Source organism: Rhipicephalus microplus, chromosome 3 (assembly GCF_043290135.1).
Source record: "Rhipicephalus microplus isolate Deutch F79 chromosome 3, USDA_Rmic, whole genome shotgun sequence".
Lineage (NCBI taxonomy): Eukaryota > Metazoa > Arthropoda > Arachnida > Ixodida > Ixodidae > Rhipicephalus > Rhipicephalus microplus.
This window is the reverse complement of record NC_134702.1, coordinates 69,620,192-69,648,174: the sequence shown is the minus strand read 5'-3', so window position 1 is coordinate 69,648,174 and position 27,983 is coordinate 69,620,192. Positions and strand designations below refer to the sequence as shown.

Below are 27,983 nucleotides of genomic sequence, written 5' to 3'. Positions count from 1 at the left end.
GGTGGAGGGTACGGTCTCCGGGTAAGGTAAAAATGTTTAGTCAGTTATACGAGACGGAATGGTGAAAAAATATTTCTGGAGGGGGGGGGGGGGGGGGGAGTGCCCGGCATGCTACCCTCCGGCTACGCTTCTGCTAGACCATTGACAATTACACTTACGTCTAGAATTGCTTATGCTCAATGACCTGCGCCATGCAGAAGCGGGCGTTTTGTTTCGCGCCCGTATTTATTTCGAATGATAAGAAGGCGTGAGAGCGCGTCAAGCGACCGACGGCGCGGCTGGCAGAGGGCGGGCTTAGCCGGAACACGTGATCGAGAGCGCGAAAGATTTATCTTTGCTGCTTTTTTTTTTCATTAAACGCGGATGCTGTAACGATGCACGATAGCGCGGAGACTATTGAGAAGCGTTGCCGGAGACTGTGGCAATCGCGTCGTTCAAACAGGAAGAAGTGAGTCCTCGGCACAACTGCACGCCGACGACGCCAAGGAGCGTCACTTCGCGCTGTCTACGCGTGTATAACGGACTGTGCGAATCTTCGTTTCGATGTTTTCGTAGTGGTTGACACTTCAAGCGTGTGCAGCGCCACACCGCACAGTGAGTGCCCGCGGACGCCCGACACAGTGAGTATAAAATGGGCCCACCCTGTGTGGCTGCATGTTTATACTTGCAGCATGGATGCTGTCGGCACGTAAGGACGCCTGTTAGGCTACGTGTGTCGGTGCTTATGCTAACGATTTGCCTTCCCTGATGGTTTCACGAGGTGTGAAGCAGTGCAATGCGTATTTCGCCTGTTTGAACGTTGACAGGGGCGTTGTCCGGTTGTTGTGCGTTTGCGTGGAAAGGGAAAGGCGGGAGCTGTGGGGAAGGTGTTAACGCGATAGCGTCAAAGAGCTCGTTGTTTCGCAGAAATTCCGATGTAGCCGGAGGCGTCTTTGGCTGTGAGCGAAAAAATGTGATTTAGCCGTGAGCGAAAATTCGATATAGACGCAAGTAAAGATGTGAACCTGATGGCATTTTCACTTTTGATTTTCTCGATTGGGGCTCAGTTTTGGTCTTCACTAAAAAGGGAGTGTGCACTAAAGATTGGAAACGTGATTATCTGTGTGTGAGCGTGCGTACGTGTGGATAACGCTATCATGTTCAACTCTCAAAGACGAATATTAAGGGTCCCCTCTTTCACTTCTTGTGTGTGTGTGTGTGTGTGTGTGTGTGTGTGTGTGTGTGTGTTGCAATCTAGCGATTCTCTATATATGACAGACGGTGTAAAGTCGTTCTGCTAAATCGCAGTCACCCCACCAACGGTAACGGGCACCGGCCACGACATTAAATCTATGAAATGGTTCACATTACCAAAAGTCAAGCACGTCAACACATACACAGCAAAAAAAAAAAAGAAAAACGAAGCATTAATTTTGTTATTTTTACTTTTTTGAGTCCATGTCTGTGCATGTTAATGTACCAGTGAAGTTACCCAACATCCCGTTTTGCTGCATGAAATCATGTCGATTCAGGAGAGGTGTAACTGACACGCGATAGCCGAATATATATATATATATATATATATACATAAGGGAAAGAAGTGTATACCTAAGGGCTCGTTTTTCCGTGTTTTTAACACAATAATAATGAGATATAACAGACAGTAATGCCAAGGAATGTACAGGGGAAGTTATTAACATTAATGGAATGTAAATAAGGAGAAAGAAAAGTGGATGAAAAAATTACCAACTGTAAGCAGGAATCGAACCTACGACCTTCGAATTACGCGTTCGATGCTCTAACCACTGAGCTATTACAGCGGCATTCCCTCCATCCACTTTTTTTGGTTTATCTGTGAATTTAGAAGTAGGAGCGACAGTCAGCGCCATCTATAAGCCAAACAACGAGTGTGAAAACACTCTTATGCGCATGTTTGGCGTCACGTAGCACGTGAACTTATTATGAGCGGGCAGCTGATTAATCGTCCCTCTTATACAACCTAAACACACCAAGTCTGCCAGTACGAGACCCTCGTTCAATGAAATAAGGGAAAGAAGTGTATACCTAAGGGCTCGTTTTTCCGTGTTTTTAACACAATAATAATGAGATATAACAGACAGTAATGCCAAGGAATGTACAGGGGAAGTTATTAACATTAATGGAATGTAAATAAGAAGAAAGAAAAGTGGATGAAAAAATTACCGACTGTAAGCAGGAATCGAACCTACGACCTTCGAATTACGCGTTCGATGCTCTAACCACTGAGCTATTACAGCGGCACTCCCTCCATCCACTTTTTTTGGTTTATCTGTGAATTTAGAAGTAGGAGCGACAGTCAGCGCCATCTATAAGCCAAACAACGAGTGTGAAAACACTCTTATGCGCATGTTTGGCGTCACTAGCACGTGAACTTATTATGAGCGGGCAGCTGATTAATTGTCCCTCTTATACAACCTAAACACACCAAGTCTGCCAGTACGAGACCCTCGTTCAATGAAATAAGGGAAAGAAGTGTATACCTAAGGGCTCGTTTTTCCGTGTTTTAACACAATAATAATGAGATATAACAGACAGTAATGCCAAGGAATGTACAGGGGAAGTTATTAACATTAATGGAATGTAAATAAGAAGAAAGAAAAGTGGATGAAAAAATTACCAACTGTAAGCAGGAATCGAACCTACGACCTTCGAATTACGCGTTCGATGCTCTAACCACTGAGCTATTACAGCGGCGCTCCCTCCATCCACTTTTTTTGGTTTATCTGTGAATTTAGAAGTAGGAGCGACAGTCAGCGCCATCTATAAGCCAAACAACGAGTGTGAAAACACTCTTATGCGCATGTTTGGCGTCACGTAGCACGTGAACTTATTATGAGCGGGCAGCTGATTAATTGTCCCTCTTATACAACCTAAACACACCAAGTCTGCCAGTACGAGACCCTCGTTCAATGAAATAAGGGAAAGAAGTGTATACCTAAGGGCTCGTTTTTCCGTGTTTTTAACACAATAATAATGAGATATAACAGACAGTAATGCCAAGGAATGTACAGGGGAAGTTATTAACATTAATGGAATGTAAATAAAAAGAAAGAAAAGTGGATGAAAAAATTACCAACTGTAAGCAGGAATCGAACCTACGACCTTCGAATTACGCTTCGAAGGTCGTAGGTTCGATTCCTGCTTACAGTTGGTAATTTTTTCATCCACTTTTCTTTCTTCTTATTTACATTCCATTAATGTTAATAACTTCCCCTGTACATTCCTTGGCATTACTGTCTGTTATATCTCATTATATATATATATATATATATATATATATATATATATATATATATATATATATATATATATATATATATATATATATATATATATATTGTGTGTGTGTGCTCCATTCTTGCCTCACGTAGCGGCCTGTGTAATCAGTTCGTTTTCGTTCGTGTGCGGCGATAATATAGACTATAATAAATGTCTGTGTGGGGGGCGGGGAGGGCTTACAATCACATACTGCTGTCAGAGGCATTAAGGTTCGCAATAGCCGACGATAAGCAGATATGGCGTCACAGATGATTTCTGGCGGCTTAATAGGGCAGTCGGGTTTGCGCTTGTCGATTGTGTCCGTAAGTATTACATTGTGCATCTCATGTAATAGCACCATACGCTTTTGTTTCATACCTCTATGTAAGCCTAGCGCTGTGCGCGTAAACAAATGCTATTGTGCCACGCAATAACGCTTGCTTATTGAACAAATGAGGAGGAGGAGGAGGAGGAGGAGGAGGAGTAAGTTTTGTTGAGAACCTGCAATTTGAGTGGCACCTACAGGCCTCCCACGTGGGGTCGTTGTGGAAGAAAGAAAAAAAAATCAGAGCCCTTCCACTGAAGTGATTGTTAAAGCCAGCAAAGCTGTGACCATCGGTGGTCTGGTATAAGAAATATCGCTATACACTGAATTCACATATTATCATTCACTATTCTGTGCCAACACAAATTAACCTACCTACGCACTATATATATTGTTCCCAAGCCTGAAAAATGTCCGGAGCTGGGCAGCCTTCTTTGTCTCTCTTTAGTTTTCTCTTTATTCATCTGTTCGTCTGCCGTGGTGGAGCGGTGGTTGGTCAGAAGGTCACGGGTTCGATTCCTGTTGGGGTGGTCGCATTTCGGTGGAGACGAATTGGCCCCCGTATCTGTGTTATGTTAGTGAACGCTAAAGAACACCACATAGCCGAAATTTCCGGAACCCTTTGCTATACGGCGTCACTCGTAATGTGTTGGTTTTGGGACGTAAAACCCTACATGTAATTTCTCTTTTATCTACTTCTTGTCTGTCTTTTCTCTGCTCATTTCTCTTTACTTCTCTCTCCCTCTATATCTTTTCCCCGCGTTGTTTGATTATCTTTATGTCTTTCTCTCAAGTTCTCTTTCTCAGCCTTTCTGCTTTGCCTTACTTTTTCCCGGTCTCACCACCCGGAATTGTTACTCACCCACTTGCTACACTAAACATACAAGGCTGTCCTATAGGCCACGTTAACGTGCGTATCATATAGTCTTGCCCATATAGTGTAGTAAGCGTGGTGCCTGGATAGCCGAACGGTACATAGGCAATAAAGAAAAAGAAGCCATGGATAGCCGAATGGTCACGATGCGCTTGCGATCGTGCGTTTACGCAGCTTCAAATCGCGTCTTGCGAAGAAAGTTCTTTCGGGAAGAACGTGTCAGTTTCTCGTGTCTTTGTTTTTCTATCTTTCTTTCTCCTTCACTGTCGTTCTCTCACTCATCGGAGTCTCACCTATCCCACTTGAAGAAATTGGTGCAGGTGTTCTGCGCTGAATCAGAAGATTAAAAAGAGGGTACGGGCCGGTTTGTGATCATTATCTATCTTTTCACCCATCATGGACCAAGCCTTGGCTTAAGCAGGTCCGTGATTAAAAGCTGCATCCACTCGAACATCCTGGTGTTTCTCTTGCGCATGACGTATGCTACCCTCATCAACGGTGGTCAAAGGCTGTCTCTAAAGGAAATCCTTTATCTATAGTGTACAAAAACCTGGTTGCTTCGAAAATACAAAAGAAAAAGGCCACGACGTTCGTTTGTTATGCAAGTACGTCTCTTCTCTTCGAGGCGGAATTGTTCATTTCGCCACGTCGGCGAAACACCTTTGTTTTTACCCTTACGCCAAGTTCATTTTTCTACACCCGCAAATGGTGGATTAGTCAAGTATATGGAACCACCAAAAAGTGCGTATTTCTTCACCTACGCCATACGACAGAATTTAGTCATACACAGCTTAGCTTAAAAAAAGGAAAGAATATTAACAGCGTATAACAGAGAGGGCTCATACGTCTTCGTTACACACTACAATGTACCTTGCAAGCAATGCACCGAAATGTATCGTACAGAGTGGTACATCTCCCTCGAGTATCGAAGTCAGCTGCTAATATCCTACGTGCTTGATTCGAAGTTGCCAATATCGCTCCAGCTGTTTCTAAGGGCGTTATCGGAAAGCATTCCCGCAGAGACATGAAATAAAAAATAAAACGGGACAGATAATACACGGAGGCTTAAAGTACAGGGTGAGATAGTGCCTGCCCATTGTCACGCGGCTGGAGCTTGTACGTAAATACTAGGCTGAATCGTGCTGCCAGGGGTAATAAAAATGGTGCTGCACAAACCGTGGAGGTACGCGCTTACGAGCGAATGAACAAATTAATTCAATCACAGACCTGGGAAAGCTAGCAGCTTGAAAAAGTTCCGAGTTTTAAATAAGATTCACCTGATCGCGACGAGAAACGTTTTTATTGTAGTTTTCTTTCTAAAAAGCGAAGAGTGATTTGTAATTCTGGGCAGCTACTTCCAAATACATGCTAACTCAGAGCTGATTTCGTAAACAATGAAACACCATCCAAGTTTATCAGAACATTCTTAAAGTAACCTTGGGAGAACAGCTATACGCGCACACGTAGACACGCACAGTGAAATAAAGCACACCCCTTCACTGGGGTTTTCGAACAGTAGGACCACTGCGCGAGCCTGGCAAAAAAAAAAATGCAGCATATTCACGGTGGGAATGATAATGAGTGGGGTAAAGTATCTATCTATCTATCTATCTATCTATCTATCTATCTATCTATCTATCTATCTATCTATCTATCTATCTATCTATCTATCTATCTATCTATCTATCTATCTATCTATCTATCTATCTATCTATCTATCTATCTATCTATCTATCTATCTATCTATCTATCTATCTATCTATCTATCTATCTATCTATCTATCTATCTATCTATCTATCTATCTATCTGTCTATCTATCTATCTATCTATCTGTCTGTCTGTCTGTCTGTCTGTCTGTCTGTCTGTCTGTCTGTCTGTCTGTCTGTCTGTCTGTCTGTCTGTCTGTCTATCTATCTATCTATCTATCTATCTATCTATCTATCTATCTATCTATCTATCTATCTATCTATCTATCTATCTATCTATCTATCTATCTATCTATCTATCTATCTATCTATCTATCTATCTATCTATCTATCTATCTATCTATCTATCTATCTATCTATCTATCTATCTGTCTGTCTGTCTGTCTGTCTGTCTGTCTGTCTGTCTGTCTGTCTGTCTGTCTGTCTGTCTGTCTGTCTGTCTGTCTGTCTGTCTGTCTGTCTGTCTGTCTGTCTGTCTGTCTGTCTGTCTGTCCTTGCCTATAGTTGTCACGATCGAACAACGCCGCTACAGTGCCGCTGCTCCACGTTCGCGAAGGGCAGGGTCTTCGCGCCGCTGCCGCTGAGCTTGTCGAGCAGCCTCGGCATTCCAAGCTCTCGCCTCAGGATTTTGCCCGCGAACGCGCGCTGCCGCCGCTGTTAAGAATTTGCTCTGTCGCGATGGTAGCGGTGGCGAAGAGCGGCGAGCCGTCGAGCGGACTTCGCTGAAGCCTTAGCCCGAAGGTGAAACAGGGAGGCAATCCGTTTGGAAAACAGCAACAAAAGGAGCGTTTACTGTAGCAGGTTGTCGTTTGTACATAGCCGGCCAGCGTGACAACGTCGGCTGGGGCAAAATCTCCTAACATGGGGCCGGCTCGGCCTTAAATAGCGTCTTTAGTCCATTCTCTCAGACCAGTTCTCGGGCTCGGAGGGGGAGACGTAGCCATACCTGGAACTGCAAAGTGGTTCGGCGGAGGAAGCGACGTTATCCCCGGAACTGCACGGTTCTCCTGCACAGAAGGCGGCGCTGGGAGGGGGGGGGGAGACAGTTCGTCGAAACAGGGCTCGATCTTGTGAGACGTGCTCCCGAACGAGGAACATGTCTGTGGAACAACAGCACCCCCGCCACCAGACAATGCATCCGGAGTTTTGAGCCGTCAGCGCGGCTCGGAAGGAGGGATGCTGGTTGACCGTCGATACTGTAGCCACTCCGTGGTGATCTTCAGAGCCCTGCAGGGAATCACTGGAACGACGGAGTTGAACGCAAAGACAAACCACTTTCGGGGAAGCAAGCACCCTCTGAACGTCTCTCATAGCGCCAGACCAAGGCAGCAAAGAGATCTATTGAGTCTCTACTATTGTACGTTTTAAAAAGCACGAGAAACGTATCCCTTAGAGACCTCAAAACACTGGCCCTCACGAATGCTGTGATTACACTGCGCAGTCCCGATGCCAAGAAAGGCCACGCGAAACCATCCCCAATGCCATACGAGCGGGTCGGAACCCGCTGAAGCAGCCCAAAACCAATTCTGTGCATTTTTTTTGAACAATTTTACCAGAATGGTAGAGGCTGGGCTTCCTGGTAACATATCAGAGTACACTTCAAACAAAATTACATCTGTTAGTGCAATGCGACATTGTTGATACAGTTTAAATCAAAACGAAATAAAAGACGCCAAAATTATGCAAAACACGTCAAACCAGAAGGATGTGCCTCAACTTGTATGAGGGAGCTGGGCTGCACTTCAATAAGCTCTGCTGAGACCATCTGCATTTGTGTGCAGCTTCCCTTTCTTATAGCGCACACTAAAGTTATGGTGCTGAAGCGTCAAGCTCCACCTAAGACCGCTTTTAGACGGCATGTTGTGCAACCAAGTCAAGGGGCAGTGATCAGTTTCTACTATGAAGCTCGACCCTGAGACGTAACATGCTAGCTTACCAATTGCTCAAACAAGACAGGCGCACTCTTTTTCTGAAGTGCTGTAAGCTTCCTCTCTGACACTGAGCTTTCTGCTGAGATACAAAACGGGCCGCTCGTGCCCTTCGGCGTCCTTTTGGCACAAAACTGCTCCTAGGCGGCGGTCATTGGCATCACACTAAATAATAAAACTCTGAGAAAAGTCCGGTGCCGCTAGCACAGGTCGTTTTGCGAGAGCGCTCTTGAGGCTCTTGAAAGCATTCTCTTTTCTTGTGTCCCACGAAATGACGGTGGGCTCGGTTTTGCGGAGAGAGTCCGTCAGCGGACTAGCGAGGTTTGAGCAACCTTTGACGTAGTGTTGATAATACCCCGCCAGTCCCAAAAACGCCCTCAATTCCGACTTTGTGGTGGGACGACGATACTCTAAAACGGCCGCAACTTTCAGCTCGGACGGGCTACGCTGGCCACGACCCACGATGTGGCCGAGATAACTTACGCTTGCGCACCCTAAGTGGCATTTCTGCGCTCTCACGGTGAGGCCTGCATCACGTAGTCGAGCCAGAACGGTCCTCAAGTGAGTCACATGCTCGACCCACGTATCAGAGAATATCGCCACATCATCGAGATACGGCAGGGCGAAATCTCCTAAACCCCGCAACACCCGATCCATGATAAGCCGAAAGCAAGCATTAAAGGGCGAAATGTTCCCAATAGGGAAATGAATGCGGCATAACGAGAGGCTCGCTCCGTCAACGGGACCTGCAAGTATCCCCGTACCAGATCTAAGAGGGAGATATATGTGGATTTTGCCACGGTTTCTACTCTCTCCTCGATATTAGGTATCGGATACGTCTGATCTAAAGTGATCTTATTTAGCCGGCGGTAGTCCACGCATGGCCTAGGGTCCTTTCCCGGAACCTCGACTAGTATGAGTGGGGAGGTGTAATCGCTTTCACCTAGAATGATGACCCCCAAGTCACACATGCGGCGGATCTCGGCTTCCATGATCTCCCTTTGCCTCGGCGATACGCGGTAAGCCTTGCTAGAGATCGGTTCTTCACTTGATAACTGAATATTGTCACCAATCTTGTCACCAATCTTGTCTTACTCAAGGAAACCTTCCGCAGAACTGCTCGTCAAGCTAGGAAAAACAAAAGCGGCCCAGTCCCAACTTCTTCGTCCTCTTCCACACGAAAACCACGCGAATTCATGCGGCATTAGTCCCCCCTTTTAAAAAGCATCGACTCGATGCTTCTAAATAAAAGAAGAAGAAAAAAAAACCCATAATTAGAACACGCGTTGACGCAGAGAATCACCAAGTGAGTGCCAGGGAAAACAAAGAGGGCGCACAAGCACTTGGACCATGCGCGAACACAACAGCACCAGTGGAAGAGTCAAGAAGAAAAAAAAACACCACATGAGATCACTGTCACGTTTGCGAAGTAACTCGCAAGCACAGAGACTATTGTGTGTAGTACGGCTTGAGTCGTACGACATGCACAGTTTCGGGCCGATGTTGTCGACGTGACGACACTGTGCCGTCCGGAAGTACTTCGTATGTAAGGTCACTCACACGTCGGATAACCTTGTATGGTCCGAAATAACGGCTCAGAAGCTTTTCAGACAAGCCTGGTCGTCGGACAGGAGTCCACACCCACACTCGTTCACCCGGGTGGTATGCGACGTTTCGACGGCGAAGGTTGTAACGTCGTGCATCTGCGTCTTGTTGGTGACCGATGTTCACGCGAGCCAGTTGACGAGCCTCTTCGGCGTACTGCGTGTATTGCTCGGCTTCTGGAGAAAGAGCATCGCTATTATCGTACGGCAGCATAGCGTCAAGCATCGTTTGTACGTTGCGTCCATAAACAAGGTGGAAAGGTGAAAATCGGGTTGTTTCCTGCATTGCCGTATTGTATGCGAACGTGACGTATGGGAGGATATCGTCCCAGGTTTTGTGCTGCACGTCCACGTACATTGACAGCATGTCCGCTATGGTCTTGTTGAGCCTTTCCGTCAGTCCATTACTTTGTGGGTGGTAAGCCGTTGTTTTTCGGTGACTCGTGCAGCTCAGTCTGAAAATGTCCTCTAGCATTTGTGCCGTAAATGATGTTCCTCTATCCGTAATCACACATGACGGCGCGCCGTGCCGGAGGACGATGTGCTGCACGAAGAACTTCGCCACATCAGACGCCGTGCCGCGGGGTAATGCCTTTGTCTCAGCATACCGGGTCAAGTAATCGGTTGCCACTATAATCCATTTGTTACCAGTGGCCGACAAAGGGAAGGGTCCTAGAAGGTCCATTCCCACGAGGTCGAAAGGTGTCCGTGGTGGTGTAATAGGGTGGAGAAGGCCCGCAGGTTTCACGGGTGGCGTCTTGCGACGCTGGCACTCGCGGCAGCCTTGCACGTAGCGGTGTACACTGGTCGAAAGTCGTGGCCAATAGTACTGCTGGCGCACTCTGGCGAGAGTCCGCGAGTAGCCCAAGTGTCCCGACGTGGGCTCGTCGTGGCACGCGAGTAGGATGTCATCCCGCATGTCGGCTGGTACAACGAGGAGGAAGGCTTTGTTGCTACCTCGAGCATTTTTCTTGTAAAGAATGCCCCTCCTTAGACAAAAGGATGACAATTCGCGAGCGATGCGCCGAGGAGTGTGAGAATTTCGGCCTTCTAAGGAATCAATAATAGGGCGCAATTCCTGATCGGCTCTCTGTCTAGACATAAAGTCAGAATCACTGAGGGCTCCGAGAAAACCATCAGCATATTCCGAGTCCATATCAGGATGTCCCACGGGTGCTCGAGAAAGTGCGTCGGCATCTTCGTGCTTGCGCCCAGACCTATACACAATCATGATGTCGAACTCTTGTAAGCGTAAACTCCACCGAGCGAGACGACCAGACGGATCACGGAGATTGGCCAGCCAACACAGCGAATGGTGATCGGTCACCACCTTGAAGGAACGGCCGTAGAGGTAAGGTCGAAACTTTGCCGTTGCCCACACGACTGCGAGGCATTCCTTCTCTGAAGTGGAGTAGTTGGCCTCGGCTCGAGAGAGAGTACGACTGGCGTAAGCTATGACATGTTCTACGCCGTTGTGCCGTTGTACAAGGACAGCGCCAAGTCCGACGTTGCTTGCATCCGTGTGAACTTCGGTATCAGCGTCCTCATCAAAATGCGCAAGAACAGGTGCCTCTTGCATTCGCTGCCGTAACTCTGTGAAAGCTGCTTCTTGCTCTGTAGTCCAGGCAAACGGTACATCATCTCGGGTGAGTCGCGTGAGCGGTTCGGCTATCGTCGAGAAGTTGGTAATGAATCGGCGATAATAAGCACACAAGCCGAGAAAACGCCGCACCGCTTTTTTGTCTGACGGCACAGGAAAGGTGGCGACTGCTGCAGTTTTTTCTGGGTCAGGCCGCACTCCATCCGCACTCACAACATGTCCCAAAAATTTCAGCTCATCGTAGCCGAAATGGCACTTCTGGGGTTTTAGCGTGAGTTCGGCCGAACGAATAGCTTCCAGAACCATTCTTAGACGCTTCAGATGTTCTTCGAAACTCTCGGCAAAGATGACCACATCATCAAGGTATACAAGGCAGCTTTGCCACTTCAAGCCAGCGAGAACGGTATCCATCATTCGCTGGAATGTTGCGGGAGCCGAACAGAGGCCGAAAGGAAGAACTCTGAATTCATAAAGCCCATCGGGAGTTACAAACGCTGTCTTCTCTCTGTCTCGCTCATCGACCTCTATCTGCCAATAGCCGCTCTTCAAATCTATCGATGAAAAATACTTCGCGTGTCGTAGCCTGTCGAGAGAATCATCAACCCGTGGGAGCGGGTAGACGTCTTTTTTTGTGACGCTATTGAGTTTCCTGTAGTCAACACAGAATCGCAGCGTTCCGTCTTTCTTCTTTACTAGAACGACTGGCGAGGACCACGGGCTGCTCGACGGTTGTATCACCCCGTCGTCAAGCATCTCCTTTACCTGCGTCTGTATAGTCTCGTGTTCTTTAGCCGAAACACGGTAAGGTTGCTGGCGGATTGGGCGAACATCATCGTCGGTAATAATTCGGTGCTTTATGAGGGGTGTTTGACCGACTCTAGATGAAGAGGCGAAGCAAGATTTAAATTCCTTCAGCAGGGTATGCAGTGCGGCCTTCTTCTCGTCCGAAAGCTTCGAACTGACGTCGATGTGGTCCAGAAACTTATCTCCATCAACCATTTCCTCGGATGCGAAGCACTCGGTGACATCCGCTACACGGTCTCCGAAGGCCACGGTGGTGCCGCGGAAAAGATGTCGGTGCTCGAAGTTAAAATTTGTGACGAGTATCTGCGACCGTCCGTCACGCACACGCAGAATGCTTCGCACTGCACACACACCTTGAAGCAGTAAAAGGGATACGTTGCTCTCGGCGACCACGTCACCGTCTTGGAGGTCTTCACAGGTGACTTCTACGAAAGCAGTCGCTCGGGGAGGCAACGTCACGCTTTCGTCGGCAACACGCAGCGCAGGTCTACGACAGCTATCAGCGCCTCGATCGGTTGCAAGTTGCGTCGAGAAAGTCACCATTCGCTCGCGGAGATTTATGATCGCGCCATTCTCTCGAAGGAAGTCCATTCCAAGGATGAGCTGACGAGAACAGTCGCGTAGTACGAGGCAGGTTACCACAAACGTTGACTCGCGTATTTCCACTCTTGCGGTACAGCGACCCAATGGAGTAATAACGTGGCCTCCAGCAGTGCGAATACGCGTCCCATTCCAAGGTGTCATCACTTTCTTAAGACTGGTTGCCAATTTTCCGCTCATAATAGAATAATCTGCACCTGTGTCCACCAATGCGCTAACCTGAAGACCGTCTATCAGCACGGGAATGTCGAGTGAGACTCGGCCACTGGGTTCAGACGCACAATCCGGCATTTCTCTCGCACTGCACTCAGACGTCAATTCAATGTCTGCAGCGTTTTGTGGAAGCGTCGATAGGAGGTCTTCCGCACTTTTAGTCCCAGCGACCTCGCCCCCGAAGGTCGCTGCCTTCAGTTTTCCCGACGAGGGCTTGGGGAACGTCCCCGTGCCATCGTACTGAGACGTGGTCCAATAGCTGCGGGTCGTCGTGGAGATGGAGACCGCGATTGACGCCGTGAGAAAGGCAGGCGTTGCTGCGCGAGGTAGTCCTCAATTTCTCTTGGCCTCTGACCAACTAGGGGACGAGGCGAATGAATAGAGAAACCGCGCAGTCCAAGTTGTCGGTATGGACATTCCCGGTAGATGTGGCCGGCTTCACCGCAATGGAAGCAGAGGGGTCTTCTATCCGACGTACGCCAAATATCGGACTTCCGCGGAGGGGCACGGCGACCGTCGATGTCCAAACCAGCATGCGCAGATTGAATTGAAACTGGCGGCATCGTCTGGATTGGGACTGCAGGGCTTGAGACCGGCATGGAAGTGCGCAGAGCTTCGGCATATGTGCGGTTCCCAACATCAGTGGACGCAGGAGGTGGTTCTAGATTTGTAACCGTTGGTTGAGGGCGACGGCTGTGAAGCACCTGCTGGACCTCGTCCCGAATAATATTGGTGATGCTGCTTACCTCCGGCTGTCTCGCCCCGTGTAGTTTCGCGATTTCCTCGCGGACGACGGAGCGGACGATTTCGCGAATCCACTCAATGCTGTTGCTCCCGAAGCTGGCGGAAAATTCAGTAGGTGATGCAGAATTCACTTGCCGGTTGAGTAGGGCTGACCGCTGATGAAGTACCCTCTCCATCGTAGTGGCTTCGGTCAGGAATTCTGCTACACTCTTCGGAGGACTCCGCACTAGACCAGCAAAAAGCTGCTCCTTCACGCCTCGCATCAGATAGCGTAGCTTTTTTTCTTCTGGCATTGCCGGATCCGCTCGCCTGAAAAGCTGCGTCATGTCCTCCACGTACATGGTGACGGTCTCATTAGGCATCTGGATGCGTGAATGCAATGCACGTTCAGCACGATCGCGGCGGTCGGGGCTCCGGTAGGTCTCCAAGAGGCGATGCTGGAACTCGCGCCAGGATGTCAAGACATCACTTCTGTTCATGAACCACGTTCGGGCGCCGTCTTTCAAACACGCGTAGACGTTGCGGAGTTTGGCGGCTTCGTCCCAGTAGTTGATCGCTGCGACGTGTTCGAACTCGCTCAGCCAGTCGTCCACATCCTCAAACAGCTCTCCGTGAAAAGGACTAGGCATCAGCGGGTTCTGGACAGTGCAATAAATTGGTGCCGACGACGTAGGAGTTTCCATGACGCCTTGAGGCGAAGTCATAGTCGCTCTATGGATAAGCTGTGCCGGTGTCTCTGGTGGTAGGCCTCGTTGGCGGCGGCTTGTTCTGTGAACTGGCGTGTCCACGGGCACAGGGCTTGTGTTCCGGCTCCTGGGCGGGCTCTTGTGCATGGGGTGCGTCGTCAGTTGTCGTACCCAGCAGCTCCACCAATCTTGTCACCAATCTTGTCACCAATCTTGTCTTACTCAAGGAAACCTTCCGCAGAACTGCTCGTCAAGCTAGGAAAAACAAAAGCGGCCCAGTCCCAACTTCTTCGTCCTCTTCCACACGAAAACCACGCGAATTCATGCGGCAATATCATGCTCTACCAAAGAGGTTTTCCCTGGTTTGTCACAAAACACGTCTGCGTAGTCTCTAACTACTTTCGTGAGGTCATCACGCTGACTCTCCGTGAGACTTTGCTCTTCGGCAATAAGCTGTACGAGCCTGTTAGTTGGCGCGTCGCTTTCACGTGGAAAACTAGTGGATGTTGGACCAAGCAGGGACGCCTGAACGCTCTGCTGAAGCGCCCTGCTTTCATCCACCTCCGCAGGCTCGTCGCGTTCGGCAGCCAATACCGTATCCGGAGCCCTACTGTCTTCGATGTCCTGTGATACACTAGTCGCCTCTTGGCCCGAGTCTCCCTGGGGAGTTGTCTCACGCTCGACTGCCTCTTCGTTCGAAACCGAGACCTCAAGTCTCCCCGCGAGAGCGCGGGACCGCGATCGCGTGAGTGCCATGCACGCGAGGGAAGATGAAAATGACTGGCACTTTTCTTTAAGGAGCTGCTCTGATTTGTTGGAAAAAATGTACGGAAAATCTTGGGGCAAATTAGGGCTCACGGCCGCCTCAGTGCGCAATTTTCCAAAACTTCCCTCTAGAACAACCGCAGCAATTGGCAAACAGGCACTTTGCTCTTCTGCAACCTGTCTGATCTAGGCGCATTCACCAGTATAGTCGCCAGGGGAGATGCAAGATGGGTGTGCTATGTCCATCGTCGCAGCTGAATCACGGAGTGCCCGGCATTTCTTTCCGTTGACCACAATTTCGCGCATGTAAGGCTCGAGTAACTTCAAGTTCTCGTCCGACTCGCGAATGCCAGCGAAAACAAACTTTTGCTTACAGCTAGATGAGATATGACCCTCCTTTTTACAATTGTAGCATACAATTGATCGTTTTGATTCAAAAGCTCGAGCGGTGTTGACGCGTTCCCTCGCACTTGCTGTCGACTCAGGTGCCTCTCCTGGCTTTCTCCTTTCCCTCTCAATGTTAGTCGCTCCTTGACTGAATTCGTCACGCGGCGGAGCCATCTTTTGTGCTGCATTTTGAGCAGCAAGCCACCTTGAGGAGTCCCTCTTCTCTTTTGTATCCTCGCGATCCAACTGAAAATTCCTTCGCGTATGATACTCATCAGCGAGCTCAGCAGCTTTGTCAATGTCTGTTCCCTTCATTCTATCCTGAAGCCAGAGTCTGGCAGCTTCAGGCAAAACACGATAGAATTGCTCGAGGGCCACACAATCAATCACCCTGTCGTGGTTACCGTAAGCATCCGCACTTCTAAGCCATTCTTTCAAATTAGACTTAAGCTGGTACACGAACTCTGTGCATGATTCACTGCCCCTTTTTGCTTGCCTAAATCGCTGCCGAAATGTCTCGGCAGACAAGCGGTACTTACGAAGGAGGGCCGCTTTGACCTTAGCGTAGTCGTCAGATTCTTCTTTAGACAACCGTGCGATTACTTCCGCGGCCTCTCCCGGAATGACTGACAGAAGCTTCTGGGACCAGACACCCTCATTTATCCCAATTTTCTCGCACGTGCGCTCAAAGTTGACTAAAAAAAGCGCGATGTCTCGACCCGTCCTAAACGGCAGAATCAAATCTAGGATTTTCTGTCTTGGCATTTCGTCTGCCAGGGATAGCGAACTAGACTGTGCCGATGTTATGCGAAGTTGCTCAAGTTCCAGCTCTTTCATTCTAAGAGCATATTGACGCTCTTCTCGCCTTTTACGCTCCTCAGCCTCCTCAGCTTCGCGTTTTTGACGCTCCTCAGCCTCCTCGCGTTCGCGTTTTTGACGCTCCTCAGCCTCCCGCTGTTTTTCTTTAATTGTCTCCATAGCCTCTTCTACCTCCTCTTCAGTTATTCCTTCCGCTCTCATGACATCAAGAATATTTCCTTTACGGCTCGTCCTAACAACAGAAACACCCAGCTGCTCACAAACATCGAGAAGGTCCCTCACTCTAAGCTTCTCCATTGTGTACCGCAACTCGTGCACGTTCCTTTCTGAAATAGCTTTGTCTCAGAAGCTATATTCTTCGACGTGAAGCAAGTCGAGAACCAGCCAAGCACTATCCAGCTAAAGATCTAAAAGAACATATTTGGATACTCTGTGCTAACAGGGTCTGACGACAAAAGACGAACGTCCGGCACTCACCCAACTAGAGCGGGTGACTTCGGCCATCTGGTCGTTGCCGTCGAGCGGTGTCGTGGGTGTCCTCGGGCCTGCCAAGAGCCGCTTCAACTTTCAAGCCGTAGAAGTCGGCGTAGCGGGTCCCAGGGCAGCAAAACGATATCACGGTGGTCGTCTTCGGGCTTCCAGGGATCCGATCCAACTTTTCAGCCGTTGAGATCGGGGTAGCGGGTCCCAGAGCAGGAAAACGTTGAGGACAGGGGTAGCGTATACCCGCGTATCCAAACGCTGATATCAGGTCGGTCGTGCTCGAGCTTCCAGGGGTCTGATCCAGCGTGCCAAACGTAGGGTATCGTATCCCGTAGCTGCCAACCACTGTTAGGAATTCGCTCTGTCGTGATGGTAGCGGTGGCGAAGAGCGGCGAGCCGTCGAGCGTACTTCGCTGAAGCCTTAGCCCGAAGGTGAAACAGGGAGGCAATCCGTTTGGAAAACAGCAACAAAAGGAGCGTTTACTGTAGCAGGTTGTCGTTTGTACATAGCCGGCCAGCGCGAGAACGTCGGCTGGGGCGAAATCTCCTAACATGGGGCCGGCTCGGCCTGAAATAGCGTCTTTGGTCCATTCTCTCAGACCAGTTCTCGGGCTCGGAGGGGGAGACGTAGCCATACCCGGAACTGCAAAGTGGTTCGGCGGAGGAAGCGACGTTATCCCCGGAGCTGCACGGTTCTCCTGCACAGAAGGCGGCGCTGCGAGGGGGGGGGGGGAGACAGTTCGTCGAAACAGCGCTCCATCTTGTGAGACGTGCTCCCGAACGAGGAACATGTCTGTGGCACAACACCGCTTTCCCTTCACCCCGCTCCGCGGCCTCGTCTTCCATCCGGTGACTCCGGGTGCAAGAGAAAGCGCGCAACATGCATTACATGTATAGAGTAACTGTATACGCTACTTACGGGAGCAGAGTAGCGCATAGGCCCGCCATCTTGCGAGGTTAGCAACGATAATTACGCGGCGAAGCCGTACTCTGTTTTTGCATGAGATTTGCTTAAGTCTGTTGCCAATCGACGAAGCGTGTCGCGCCACTTGCCAGTCGACGTGCCTGGCGTGTCAACAAGTGGCCAAGAAAAAAGAAACAGATGCTTTCGGGACTGTGCCACGGGAATTAAACAGGCAATTTTAGTCTGTCCGGTAACTAAAGCGCTAATAAGGCGTAGCGTAGTGCCGAATAGCATGTACCTTACCGCATGGTGAAGTGGCGCACGCTATGGAAGATGAGCTGAAATTCACAATCACAAAATATAGGTCCTGCAAGTTCAAGGAACGCCCCACCTAGCCAACAGCATTGATTATTTCAGTATGTTTTTTTGAAAATGGCACCGAATCCACGCAAATACTTTGCTGTCGAAGCTTAAGGACATGAATCTAAAGCGAATGTGAGTACCAGCTCGTAGCTAACGATCTACAGCGCGCACGACAGTCACTTTATAAATTCTAGTTGCACGGCGACCGCTTTTGGTGGTGCGGCCTGTGCACCAGCTTCTCCGCAGCGCATGGTTGCTAGCGGCTATCCAAAGCAAATGCGCTACTGTGCTGCCTAAATGTAGCATATACACTTACGCTATATACACTTACGCTATACGGATGAATGGATGGGTGGATGTATCCGGTGGTGCCCTTTAGATCGGGTGGTGGCTCAGAGGAGGAGGAGAAGGAGGAGAAAGAGAAGAAGTTTTTAGTGATGCGAAAAAGATAATACATATAAAATAATATACATAAGTTATCCAGGGCATGGGTATGCGACGGACAACTCTATGAAAGCGCCGACCGTGAGAACGTGAGAGGACTCGCATTCGTCGAGCCGATGTGACAATCCGGGCACAACAACAAGCCAGGGAGAGCCTGTTTTAGTGCCCGGATCCGGCATGTGTTGTGCCCGGATCCGGTTGTTGTACCGCCGACCCGGCAGCTTTCCAAGTTGCGCTAAATCGCGAATGGGAACGCAAGCGCCAGTGACGGACGGATCCTGCAAACCACGCTCGCGATGTCAAGCGCTTGCAACAACGCGGTGCCGTAGCGGGAACGACAGCGTCAACGCGAAGATTGCGGGAGAGCGTTCGTATGGGGGCGAACGCACGCTTTGGGCGGGAGTTTTCTCAGCGGCACATTGGCTTCGGCAGCGACGTCTGTGACCGCCTGTGGTTCGAGGACAACCACTATGATTAACGCGTTGCGAAACGCATTTGAACCCCTCAGTACGCTCCTCCATGACCGTGATCATGCGCGACGCAATGTGCGCCATGTGAAACAAAGGCTATGGTAAACCCAAACCAAACGTGCCCAACCTCATTCAGAAGCACGGACATGTAACCAATAATTGCGAAAGGCTTCCGTGTCACATCGGGCTCAAACCACTGTTAGACACCGGGGCCGCACGTTTCAGCTTTCTCTTTCTAACCATTTTTTTAACGGAATGCTTTGGCGGCGATTTTTCGAGGCGTCCTCCTTTATCTCTTTCATGTGTACTTGCCTCACTCCAGTGGGCGGACGCCAGTTGTAGGCAGTGAAACCGCAGATTGCTGGTGCCGCTCTCATTATTGTGCTGAAATTAACGCCTCATTTTCCCGAACAAGAAATATACATTCATAAAATAACATTATAGCCCTTCAAGTCGTACTCAACCCGAATAAGTCTTGTGCTGCGTGTTGGAAGGCGTGCTCAATTCCCTCTTTATTTGCAGCTTCCTTCCAAGATGGGGAACAGCTCTTCTACTCCATCTCGACAAGCTACGAGTAAGTATGTGTGACAAAACACACCAGAAAGAAAGCTGTAAAAGAAAAAAAACATTCTGGTGGCTCGGCAGCTTCTTGCATGCAGCTTGATATTCGTCGCTTGCACCTCATCAGCTCTTCATTCTTCGAAGCAGAGGTGTTCGTCAGTAACCGAAACAATGGATTCGAGCTCTACATTGGGTCACTGCCGCCTATAAGCGAAACACCAATGAGCATATATATAAATAAATAAATATATATATATATATATATATATATATATATATATATATATATATATATATATATATATATATATATATATATATATATATATATATATATATATATATAGGTGTGCGCTGCATTTCCTTTCGTGGGAGAATGGAGGAGTGAATGCTGCTCGCAGTGCCTCCCTCCCTATTATGTCAATCCTCCCCACCCCTCTTAGGCAACTAGGAGCTTCCCGCCCACCCCCGCCTCCTCTCCCACGCCACCCTGCGTAAGACTATGTCAGTGAGCTTGAGCGTATTGTTTCCAACGCGTACGGCTATAGTCGGAGCAAGGAAGGGAGGTACAGGAAGGAAAGACGGGGATGTTAGCCATGCAGCTTGAGAGGGCTGTTACGCTATCCTGCACAGGGGAAAGGGGTGGGGGAGTTACGCAAAGAGGCGTATTGACACAGCTGAGGGCCGACACTGATATAACTTGTCTGTCGACAGCTCCTCCACAACGTCCGAATGCCGGAGAGCGAAACGATGGCGCTGGCTCGCAAACGACTGAGCGAGTTTCCATCACCGGGAATGTCGCAAGGCCACAGGTAAATACCGAATAAAAAATTAACGGTAGGTATCTGAAAAAAATGCAGTGCGCATTTTGGAAATGAACAAAGTGACACTGATCATATTACACAGTACTAACGATGCCTGAACTGGCAACGCCCGGCCTATTTAGTGAATGTGGATACACTCCAGGCCTTAACTGTTCGTTATGCTTGGTTGCCGAGTTTAACAGTGTAAGAGCTTCTCCAGTAATTGGCTTCAAGGAATTGCATGATGACCTGCAACATTGATAAGGGGACGTTTTGATGAGACGGTTCGTCGTGCTGGTGGTTACTGACTGTGCGTCAGTGTATCTTTATTTCGTGTGGGCGCCAGTTTCTGAACGCATGAATGGAGCACGCTGTGTGGATCAATTTGTAATGATTCAACGAGAATACAAATTTGTCTTAATTCGGGCAAGAATAAAATTAAGTTTATTCCTCCTAGATGTTTCAATCCTTTTATAACCTACAGTACTGCAATGAAAATTGTACCATTAAAAAAACTAATACTCTGCATTATTTTGTAACTTCCTTATGTTTGGCCGCATTTCTGGCATTTTTCATAGCGTGCTAAATAAATTCAAGCAGCTTTTTCTTATTTGCGAATTTGGAATTAAGCAAGCGTGGGCTTGAGAACAGCATTACTTCAACGTATAAAATTGTGTCCCTAGGCATTTACGTTCGTTTTTATGGCCTTTTTATTCAAGCCTAATTATTTTTCTTAATTTTAACGAGATTGTATTGATTCAACATCCGGGCGTCATTTTTCCCGCGAGTATTCATATCAGACTATATTCTAATATCTCACTGTCTGAACATCTCGAGTGCGTGTGCATGCTTAGTTTTACAAATGCACACATGTTTACGAGTAGCAGCGAATTACGATGGACGAAATGATTGAGGCGGGGACATTCTCATTTTCTTTCAAAAATGTTTTTCCTTTTTTCAAGTGAAGCATAGAGTTGACTCGCAAGGCTTGGAAACTCTCTGTGCCTTCTATGTTCTTTGAAATACTGGAATATCAAATTTTTTAATAACAAGAATATTCGAAGAAAACTGTTTTCCAATATGAAGCAATGACACTCAATTGTTCTAAATTTCATTCAAATCAAAGTGAAGGACAGAGATTGCATGAATTCTTTCGAAAAAAAAACAACGTACGTACGTTCACGTACGTATACACCTGCCATTATAATGAACCAAATGTTTTGTGAATGAGTAGCAAGTGAATTGTGATTGTCCGTAGTGCATGATTAACATAATAGTAAAGGAAAGAAGTGTGCATTTAAGGACTCGTTTTTTTTAGTTAGACATTATATTTACGCGACAGCGTTAAAGAAATTCTGGCGGTGGGGTCGGTGTCGTTGCTTGTGAGCGAAAAAGCATATTTGCGGGAGTGAAAAAATTGAAAAAGATGCAAATAAAATAATAAGAACGCCAGGCCTGCGCAGAAGGCGGAGCAAAGTCGCAGCGAAATCCAGAAGAGTGTCCTTTCAGAGCCCTTTCCAAACACTCGTTGGGTAACTGCTGCAAGCTCACTTGCTTGATACCCACTACAGCATTAATAATAAACATTTTTGGGTAGTAGGCCGGCATTCGCTGCGCTTTTTTTGTCATTGTTCTGAGAATCGTGGTATTCGCTAAACGCTTGCAAGGAATTTTGTGCTATTTTTCATGCAGTGTCTGAGGTCGATGAGGAATTATGCCTGAAGTGGGTATGCGCCACATTCCAGAGCACAAGATGCGAACGCCCTAATACCGCAATTTTAGCCCAAAAGCACTTAACCGTCACTTGCCCATATTTTGACGGTATCGACATCGATCATGACTTCGTAGAAATACTTCTTGAAAAGACGAGGTCAGATCCTCTTTACATTCTTAATATTTACAGCAGTCCCAGCTCAAGACACCGTGGATTTACCACCATTTTTGCTCGGGCTAAACAGGAAGCCCGGAGAAACCCACTGCTCATTGTTGGCGACTTCAATTCTCCAAATCAGTTATAGGGTCACACAACATCCACGCCTAAAGGATGAGCCTTATGGGCCCACATACAGGATCATCAACTCACCCTGCACAATGACTTCGACATGCTTACCCGCTTAGGGAACAGCGTCTCTAAAGACACATCACCAGATCTCACCATGACCTCTCGGGTTAACTCAGTGTCACAGGTCCCGCTAATTTGGGAGGCAATCGCCGGGCTAGTTCCAAGGGCCGAAGTATCGGCCCCCCAAACCGCACCATGAAAGCGTGGACAATTTAGAAGTGGTCCTATTTGGCGCGCCAGCGGACGCCGGCTGTGGTCCAAAGAACAAGTCAGAGATGAGAGTTGATAAACAAAACAATAATATATTCTCAATAATGGCAGATCAAAAACAATACACAAGTATGAACACTCCACAATAGTTAAATACAATATGCCACCAATCAGACAATGTACTACACAGTACAATAAGCCACACTCGAAGCAACGGACACAGACAACAATACGCACTACAACGCAGTCGCATGCATTGAACAACCAAGACCCTTAAAGAATAAAGAGATAGAAAACCTATTCAGTCCAAAGTTCTTGGAACAAAAGTCTGGATGATACTCTTCCGAGAATCACTCACTCAAAGTCCAATGTTGTTGTCGTTCCGCTGCCCCCAAAGTTTCTCTTCCAGGAAACCTCGCTCTGCTGCCTCCGAAGTTTCTTTTCCAGAAAACCTCGCTTTTTCACTTGACGTTCTCCAGGCTCCAAACTTCTTCGCCGGAAACACGTCGGCTTCCCACACGCAGCTGTTGCCACGCGTCTTCGCTCGATAGCGGTAAACACACACTCTTGCCTGTAGCTCGAGTCGTCACCCCTCAGGTGGAAATCATCTTCTTCTCCTGCTTTGTCTCTACGGACAAAACCTTCGCCGACTACACGGCGGAATCCTTACGCGCTCTAGCGCTAAGTTCCGTCTTCTCCTGATCTCTCATCTCGGCTGCTCGATTAAATACCTTCCGCGCGAGATTCCAGAAAGTTCTCATCGTTTCGTCGGCGCGATACGCAGCGAAGGCTGGGGAGAGGGCGAGATGGTTCGAAGGCCGTCCGCGTCGGATGACGCAACCTGGCATCACCCTACCCCTTTACATCTAGAACATTCGAGGGCTTGCTCGGGCGCCGATGAGAGGAGGTTCGTCAGCGAACCCCCGCTTCCGAGGGGAGAAGGACGCTCGCCCGGGGAGTCTTTGGGTGCTTGTTTTCTTTTTTTATTATTGTTGACCTCGCGGCGTCACGCCGGCGTTTCGTCGCGAGAATGTGGCGGCGCGCCCTTTTGTGCGCTCGTTTTGTGACACTGCCCCCACTTTAAGAATATTATCTCATAATATTTAAAACCACACCAACGAGCGCGAACAGTCCCCACACTCTGAAAGAATGTAACCTAGTCCGTCGCTCATGACACGTCACATTCACAATATATCACTCAATACAATTGTACATTGTACTTCAATCTCACAACACATGAAATATAACGACAGGTGCATGAGTACAACACTCCATCACATATTCCAGACAATACAAATGTACAAAGTTCTCTCAGTACAACAATTGCACAACCCTATAAATCACGTCAAAGCACAAACACTTCGACACTTGTTACACAGGATAACGCAATAACAACACAGCCAAACGCATTCCGATTTGACCTCAGCACCTATACCGTGTACTTCGAGCTGCGCTTGCGTCCTTTCTTGCGGTGCTCGCTCGATCTCTTCTTATTTTTCCTCGTTCTTTTTCGGCGAGCCCTTTCCAACGACGGGGTCTGAGGCGGCGTTTCAGCCATCGTTGTCCCTTCCGTCACTGTTAACGGGTGATAACGTTCAACCGATCCTGTTCGGTCATTCACCCGCTTGTTCATGTCATGACATTGTGCCTGGCTGGCCGACTCCGTCATCTTTACATTGTCGGTCAGTTGAGGTCGTGCCGACGTAAGTCCAGCTGCCCAGCACGCGAACTCATTCAACACGATCATTTTCTCATTCACTGTCCCTTGCACTGCGGCTTCCCCTTGGGCTCGAGTGACATCCGTCACGGGATGCTCCTCCACTGTATCTCGCGGTCCCTGTGTCGGCGGGGCCTCCATCTTCGGGTCTTCCTCCAAACATTCTGGATCATTCGGCCCTCGCGCCCCGTCGATGTTTCCGATGACGAGGTCGTACGGGGGGGTCGTCATGCATAGAGCCGTAACCTTCCCGTTGAAGTACGGAGTTTCAACCACGATTTCTGCTTCGGGAAGCATCCGAACCGTACTGTCAATTAGGCAGACTGGTTTCGTTTTGCCTCTTAACTCACTTTCCCGTACCAAGTTTTTCCGCACGATAACAGTGGAGCTGCCGGTATCTCTTAACACCGTAACCTTCTTGCCCGCAACTTTTACAGGCAGCGTTGGCATTCCTTTCGTAACACCAGTTGGCTGTTTTGTCATTACAGCACCCACAATAGGAAGTTTCTCCCCACTTTTCGACTCTACAAATCCGTCGGTGACAGCATCACCATCCGATTTCGGTGCTGTTAGCACACAGGATACCCGGTGAGTTTGACTCACTCCGTTACGACATGCGTTTACTTTGTGCCCAGTCTGACCACACTTGAAACATTTTACTACCGTAGGGCTCGTAAAGTTAGTACGACAGTTGTTCGTGCGATGACCCACTCGGTTACACAGAAAACATCGCGGAACACTCTCCGGTGCACGCTTCTTTTGTTCGGGTGCCGAATTTTTCGAATCTTCGGGACACTCCTTCTTGACTCCGGCCAAATTTGTGCCACCTTGCGCTTCCAAGAATTGATCAGCCAATTCAAGCATGTCTTCAAGTGACTTAGCTCTCCTCTATTTCAAGTACAGTGACAGGCCTGGGTGGCAACTAGTAAGAAATTGTTCTCTAATTAGGAGCTCTCTAAGCTCATCGTACTCCTGCGCTGTCCCTGAAAGTTCAATCCATCTGTCGAAATAATGGCTAAGTCGGGCGGCATACTGTGTAGCCGTCTCACCATCAGCTGGCTTTCCTGTCCCAAATCTGTCCCGGAATCTTTCCACAGTAAATCTAGATCGCTTCAGTAAAGCAGCTTTCGCCTTTGCATAGTTGGCTGCATCGGTCGGCGTCAGCCTACCGTACACACTGAGTGCTTCACCACTCAAGCAAGTACTCAAAGCAGTTGCCCATTGATGTTCCGACCAATTCTGGCTTCTCGCAATCGTCTCAAATCTGTGAAGGTACGCGTCAAGGTCTTCCTTCCTTTCATCAAATGCTACGAGCAGCTGCTTGGGTTCAAGCGGAAGCCGTGGTCCTCCCGTTCGCTGCTTTCAACTCTAGCTTGGACCGAAATTTCACTTCGCTCTTGCAAACGGAGCCGCTCAAGTTCCATCTCGTGCTGCCGCTGCTGTTCGCTTTCAGCCATCTCCGCTTTTCTTTCTTCTCTCGCCCTTTAAGCTGCCAACTTTTCTCTCTCCAGCTCCAAATTCAATTGCTGCTCTCTTTCTTCCTTCAGCTGTCGCTCCTTTGCTTCTCTTTCTTCTCTTGCCCTTTCGGCTGCCAACTTTTCTCTCTCCATCGCCTCTTTCTCCTTCTGGCTTACCCACTTCCGTAGTTCGGTGCCAGAAAGACCCATCTTCTCACCAAGAGCAACTAACTTTTCGAGATCCATGGTGTCTCGCAAATAAAGTCTTGCCGCGTGTAAAACGTATCTGCCTAAATCAGTCTATCAGAACACTCTCCTGCACTTGTTAACAAGAACACTGAACAACACAGAAAATCGTTCCGATAGCACTATCAACAACTCGAGGCTCTTTCTCAATACTTTGGACACACTGTGCACCAAAAGGTGCTGTCGCGGACGCCAGAATAATTGTCACAGGTCCCGTTAATTTGAGAGGCGATCGCCGGGCTAATTCCAAGGGCCGAAGTATCGGCCCTCCGAACCGCACCACGAAAGCGTGGACAATTTAGAAGTGGTCCTATTTGGCGCGCCAGCGGACGCCGGCTGTGGTCCAAAGAACAAGTCAGAGACGAGAGTTGATAAACAAAACAATAATATATTCTCAATAATGGCAGATCAAAAACAATACACAAGTATGAACACTCCACAATAGTTAAATACAATATGCCACCAATCAGACAATGTACTACACAGTACAATGAGCCACACTCGAAGCAACGGACACAGACAACAATACGCACTACAACGCAGTCACATGCATTGAACAACCAAGACACTTAAAGAATAAAGAGATAGAAAACCTATTCAGTCCAAAGTTCTTGGAACAGAAGTCTGGATGATACTCTTCCGAGAATCACTCACTCAAAGTCCAGCGTTGTTGTCGTTCCGCTGCCCCCGAAGTTTCTCTTCCAGGAAACCTCACGTCGTTCCGATGCCCCCGAAGTTTCTCTTCCAGGAAACCTCGCTCTGCTGCCTCCGAAGTTTCTCTTCCAGAAAACCTCGCTTTTTCACTTGACCGTTCTCCAGGCTCCAAACTTCTTTGCCGAAAACACGTCGGCTTCCCACACGCAGCTGTTGCCACGCGTCTTCGCTTGATAGCGGTAAACACACACTCTTGCCTGTAGTTCGAGTCGTCACCCCTCAGGTGGAAATCATCTTCTTCTCCTGCTTTGTCTCTACGGACAAAACCTTCGCTGACTACACGGCGCTATCCCCACGCGCTCTGGCGCTAACTTCCGGCCTCTCCTGATCTCTCGTCTCAGCTGCTCGATTAAATACCTTCCGCGCGAGATTCCAGAAAGTTCTCATCATTTCGTCGGCGCGATGAGCAGCGAAGGCTGGGGGAATGGTCGAGACGATACGAGGGCCGTCCGCGACGGATGACTCAACCCGGCATCACCACGCCCCTTTCCATCTAGAAATTTCGAGGGCTTGCTCGGCCGCCGATGTGGGGTGAGGAGGTTCTTCGGCGAACCTACGCTTCCGAGGGGAGAGAGTCGCGTGCCCGGGGAGTCTTTAGATGCTTGTTTTTTTTATCGTTGACCTCGCGGCGTCACTCCGGCGTTTCGTCGCGATAATTTGGCGGCGCGCCCTTTTTTGAGCACTCGTTTTGTGACACTGCCCCCCACTTTAAGAATATTATCTCATAATATTCAAAACCACCCAAACGAGCGCGAACAGTCCCCACACTCTCAAAGACTGCAACATAGTCCGTCGCTCATGACACGTCACATTCACAACAGATCACTCAATAAAATTGTACATTGTAATTCAATCTCAGAACACACGAAATATATCCACAGGTACATGAGTACAACACTCCATCACATATTCCAAACAATACAAATGTACAAAGTTCTTTCACTACAACAATTGTCCAATACATCCCATCACACCACCGTAACAAACATTTTGACTCGCTCGACATACAGTTGTGACACAGGATAACAACCACAGTAACTTAACATATAGCACTGTCAAACACATTCCGATTCCACCTCGGCCCCTATCCTGTGTACCTTGAGCGGCCTTTTTTGTGGTGCTTGCTCGATCTCTTCTTGTTTTTCCTTGTTCTGTTCCGGCGTGGGGTAAAGTATCTATCTATCTATCTATCTATCTATCTATCTATCTATCTATCT

At 48.4% G+C, this 27,983-nt stretch overlaps 1 protein-coding gene across 6 annotated transcripts in view; it reads left to right on the top strand.

Moving 5' to 3' along the window:
- Nucleotides 1-377: 377 nt before the first annotated feature.
- LOC119173915 (E3 ubiquitin-protein ligase MIB2) overlaps nucleotides 378-27,983 on the top strand; it is a 121,614-nt gene continuing 94,008 nt past the window's right edge. For 2 of the 6 annotated variants that reach the window (XM_075889749.1, XM_075889747.1), the window contains exons 1-3: nucleotides 378-620; nucleotides 19,519-19,570; nucleotides 20,272-20,369. In XM_075889749.1, the coding sequence (XP_075745864.1) occupies nucleotides 19,531-19,570; nucleotides 20,272-20,369 (138 nt within the window). In that variant the 5' untranslated portion in view covers nucleotides 378-620; nucleotides 19,519-19,530. The remainder of the gene's footprint in view (nucleotides 621-19,518; nucleotides 19,571-20,271; nucleotides 20,370-27,983) is intronic. The other 4 variants (XM_075889751.1, XM_075889746.1, XM_075889752.1 and 1 more) reach the window with 3 other exon arrangements.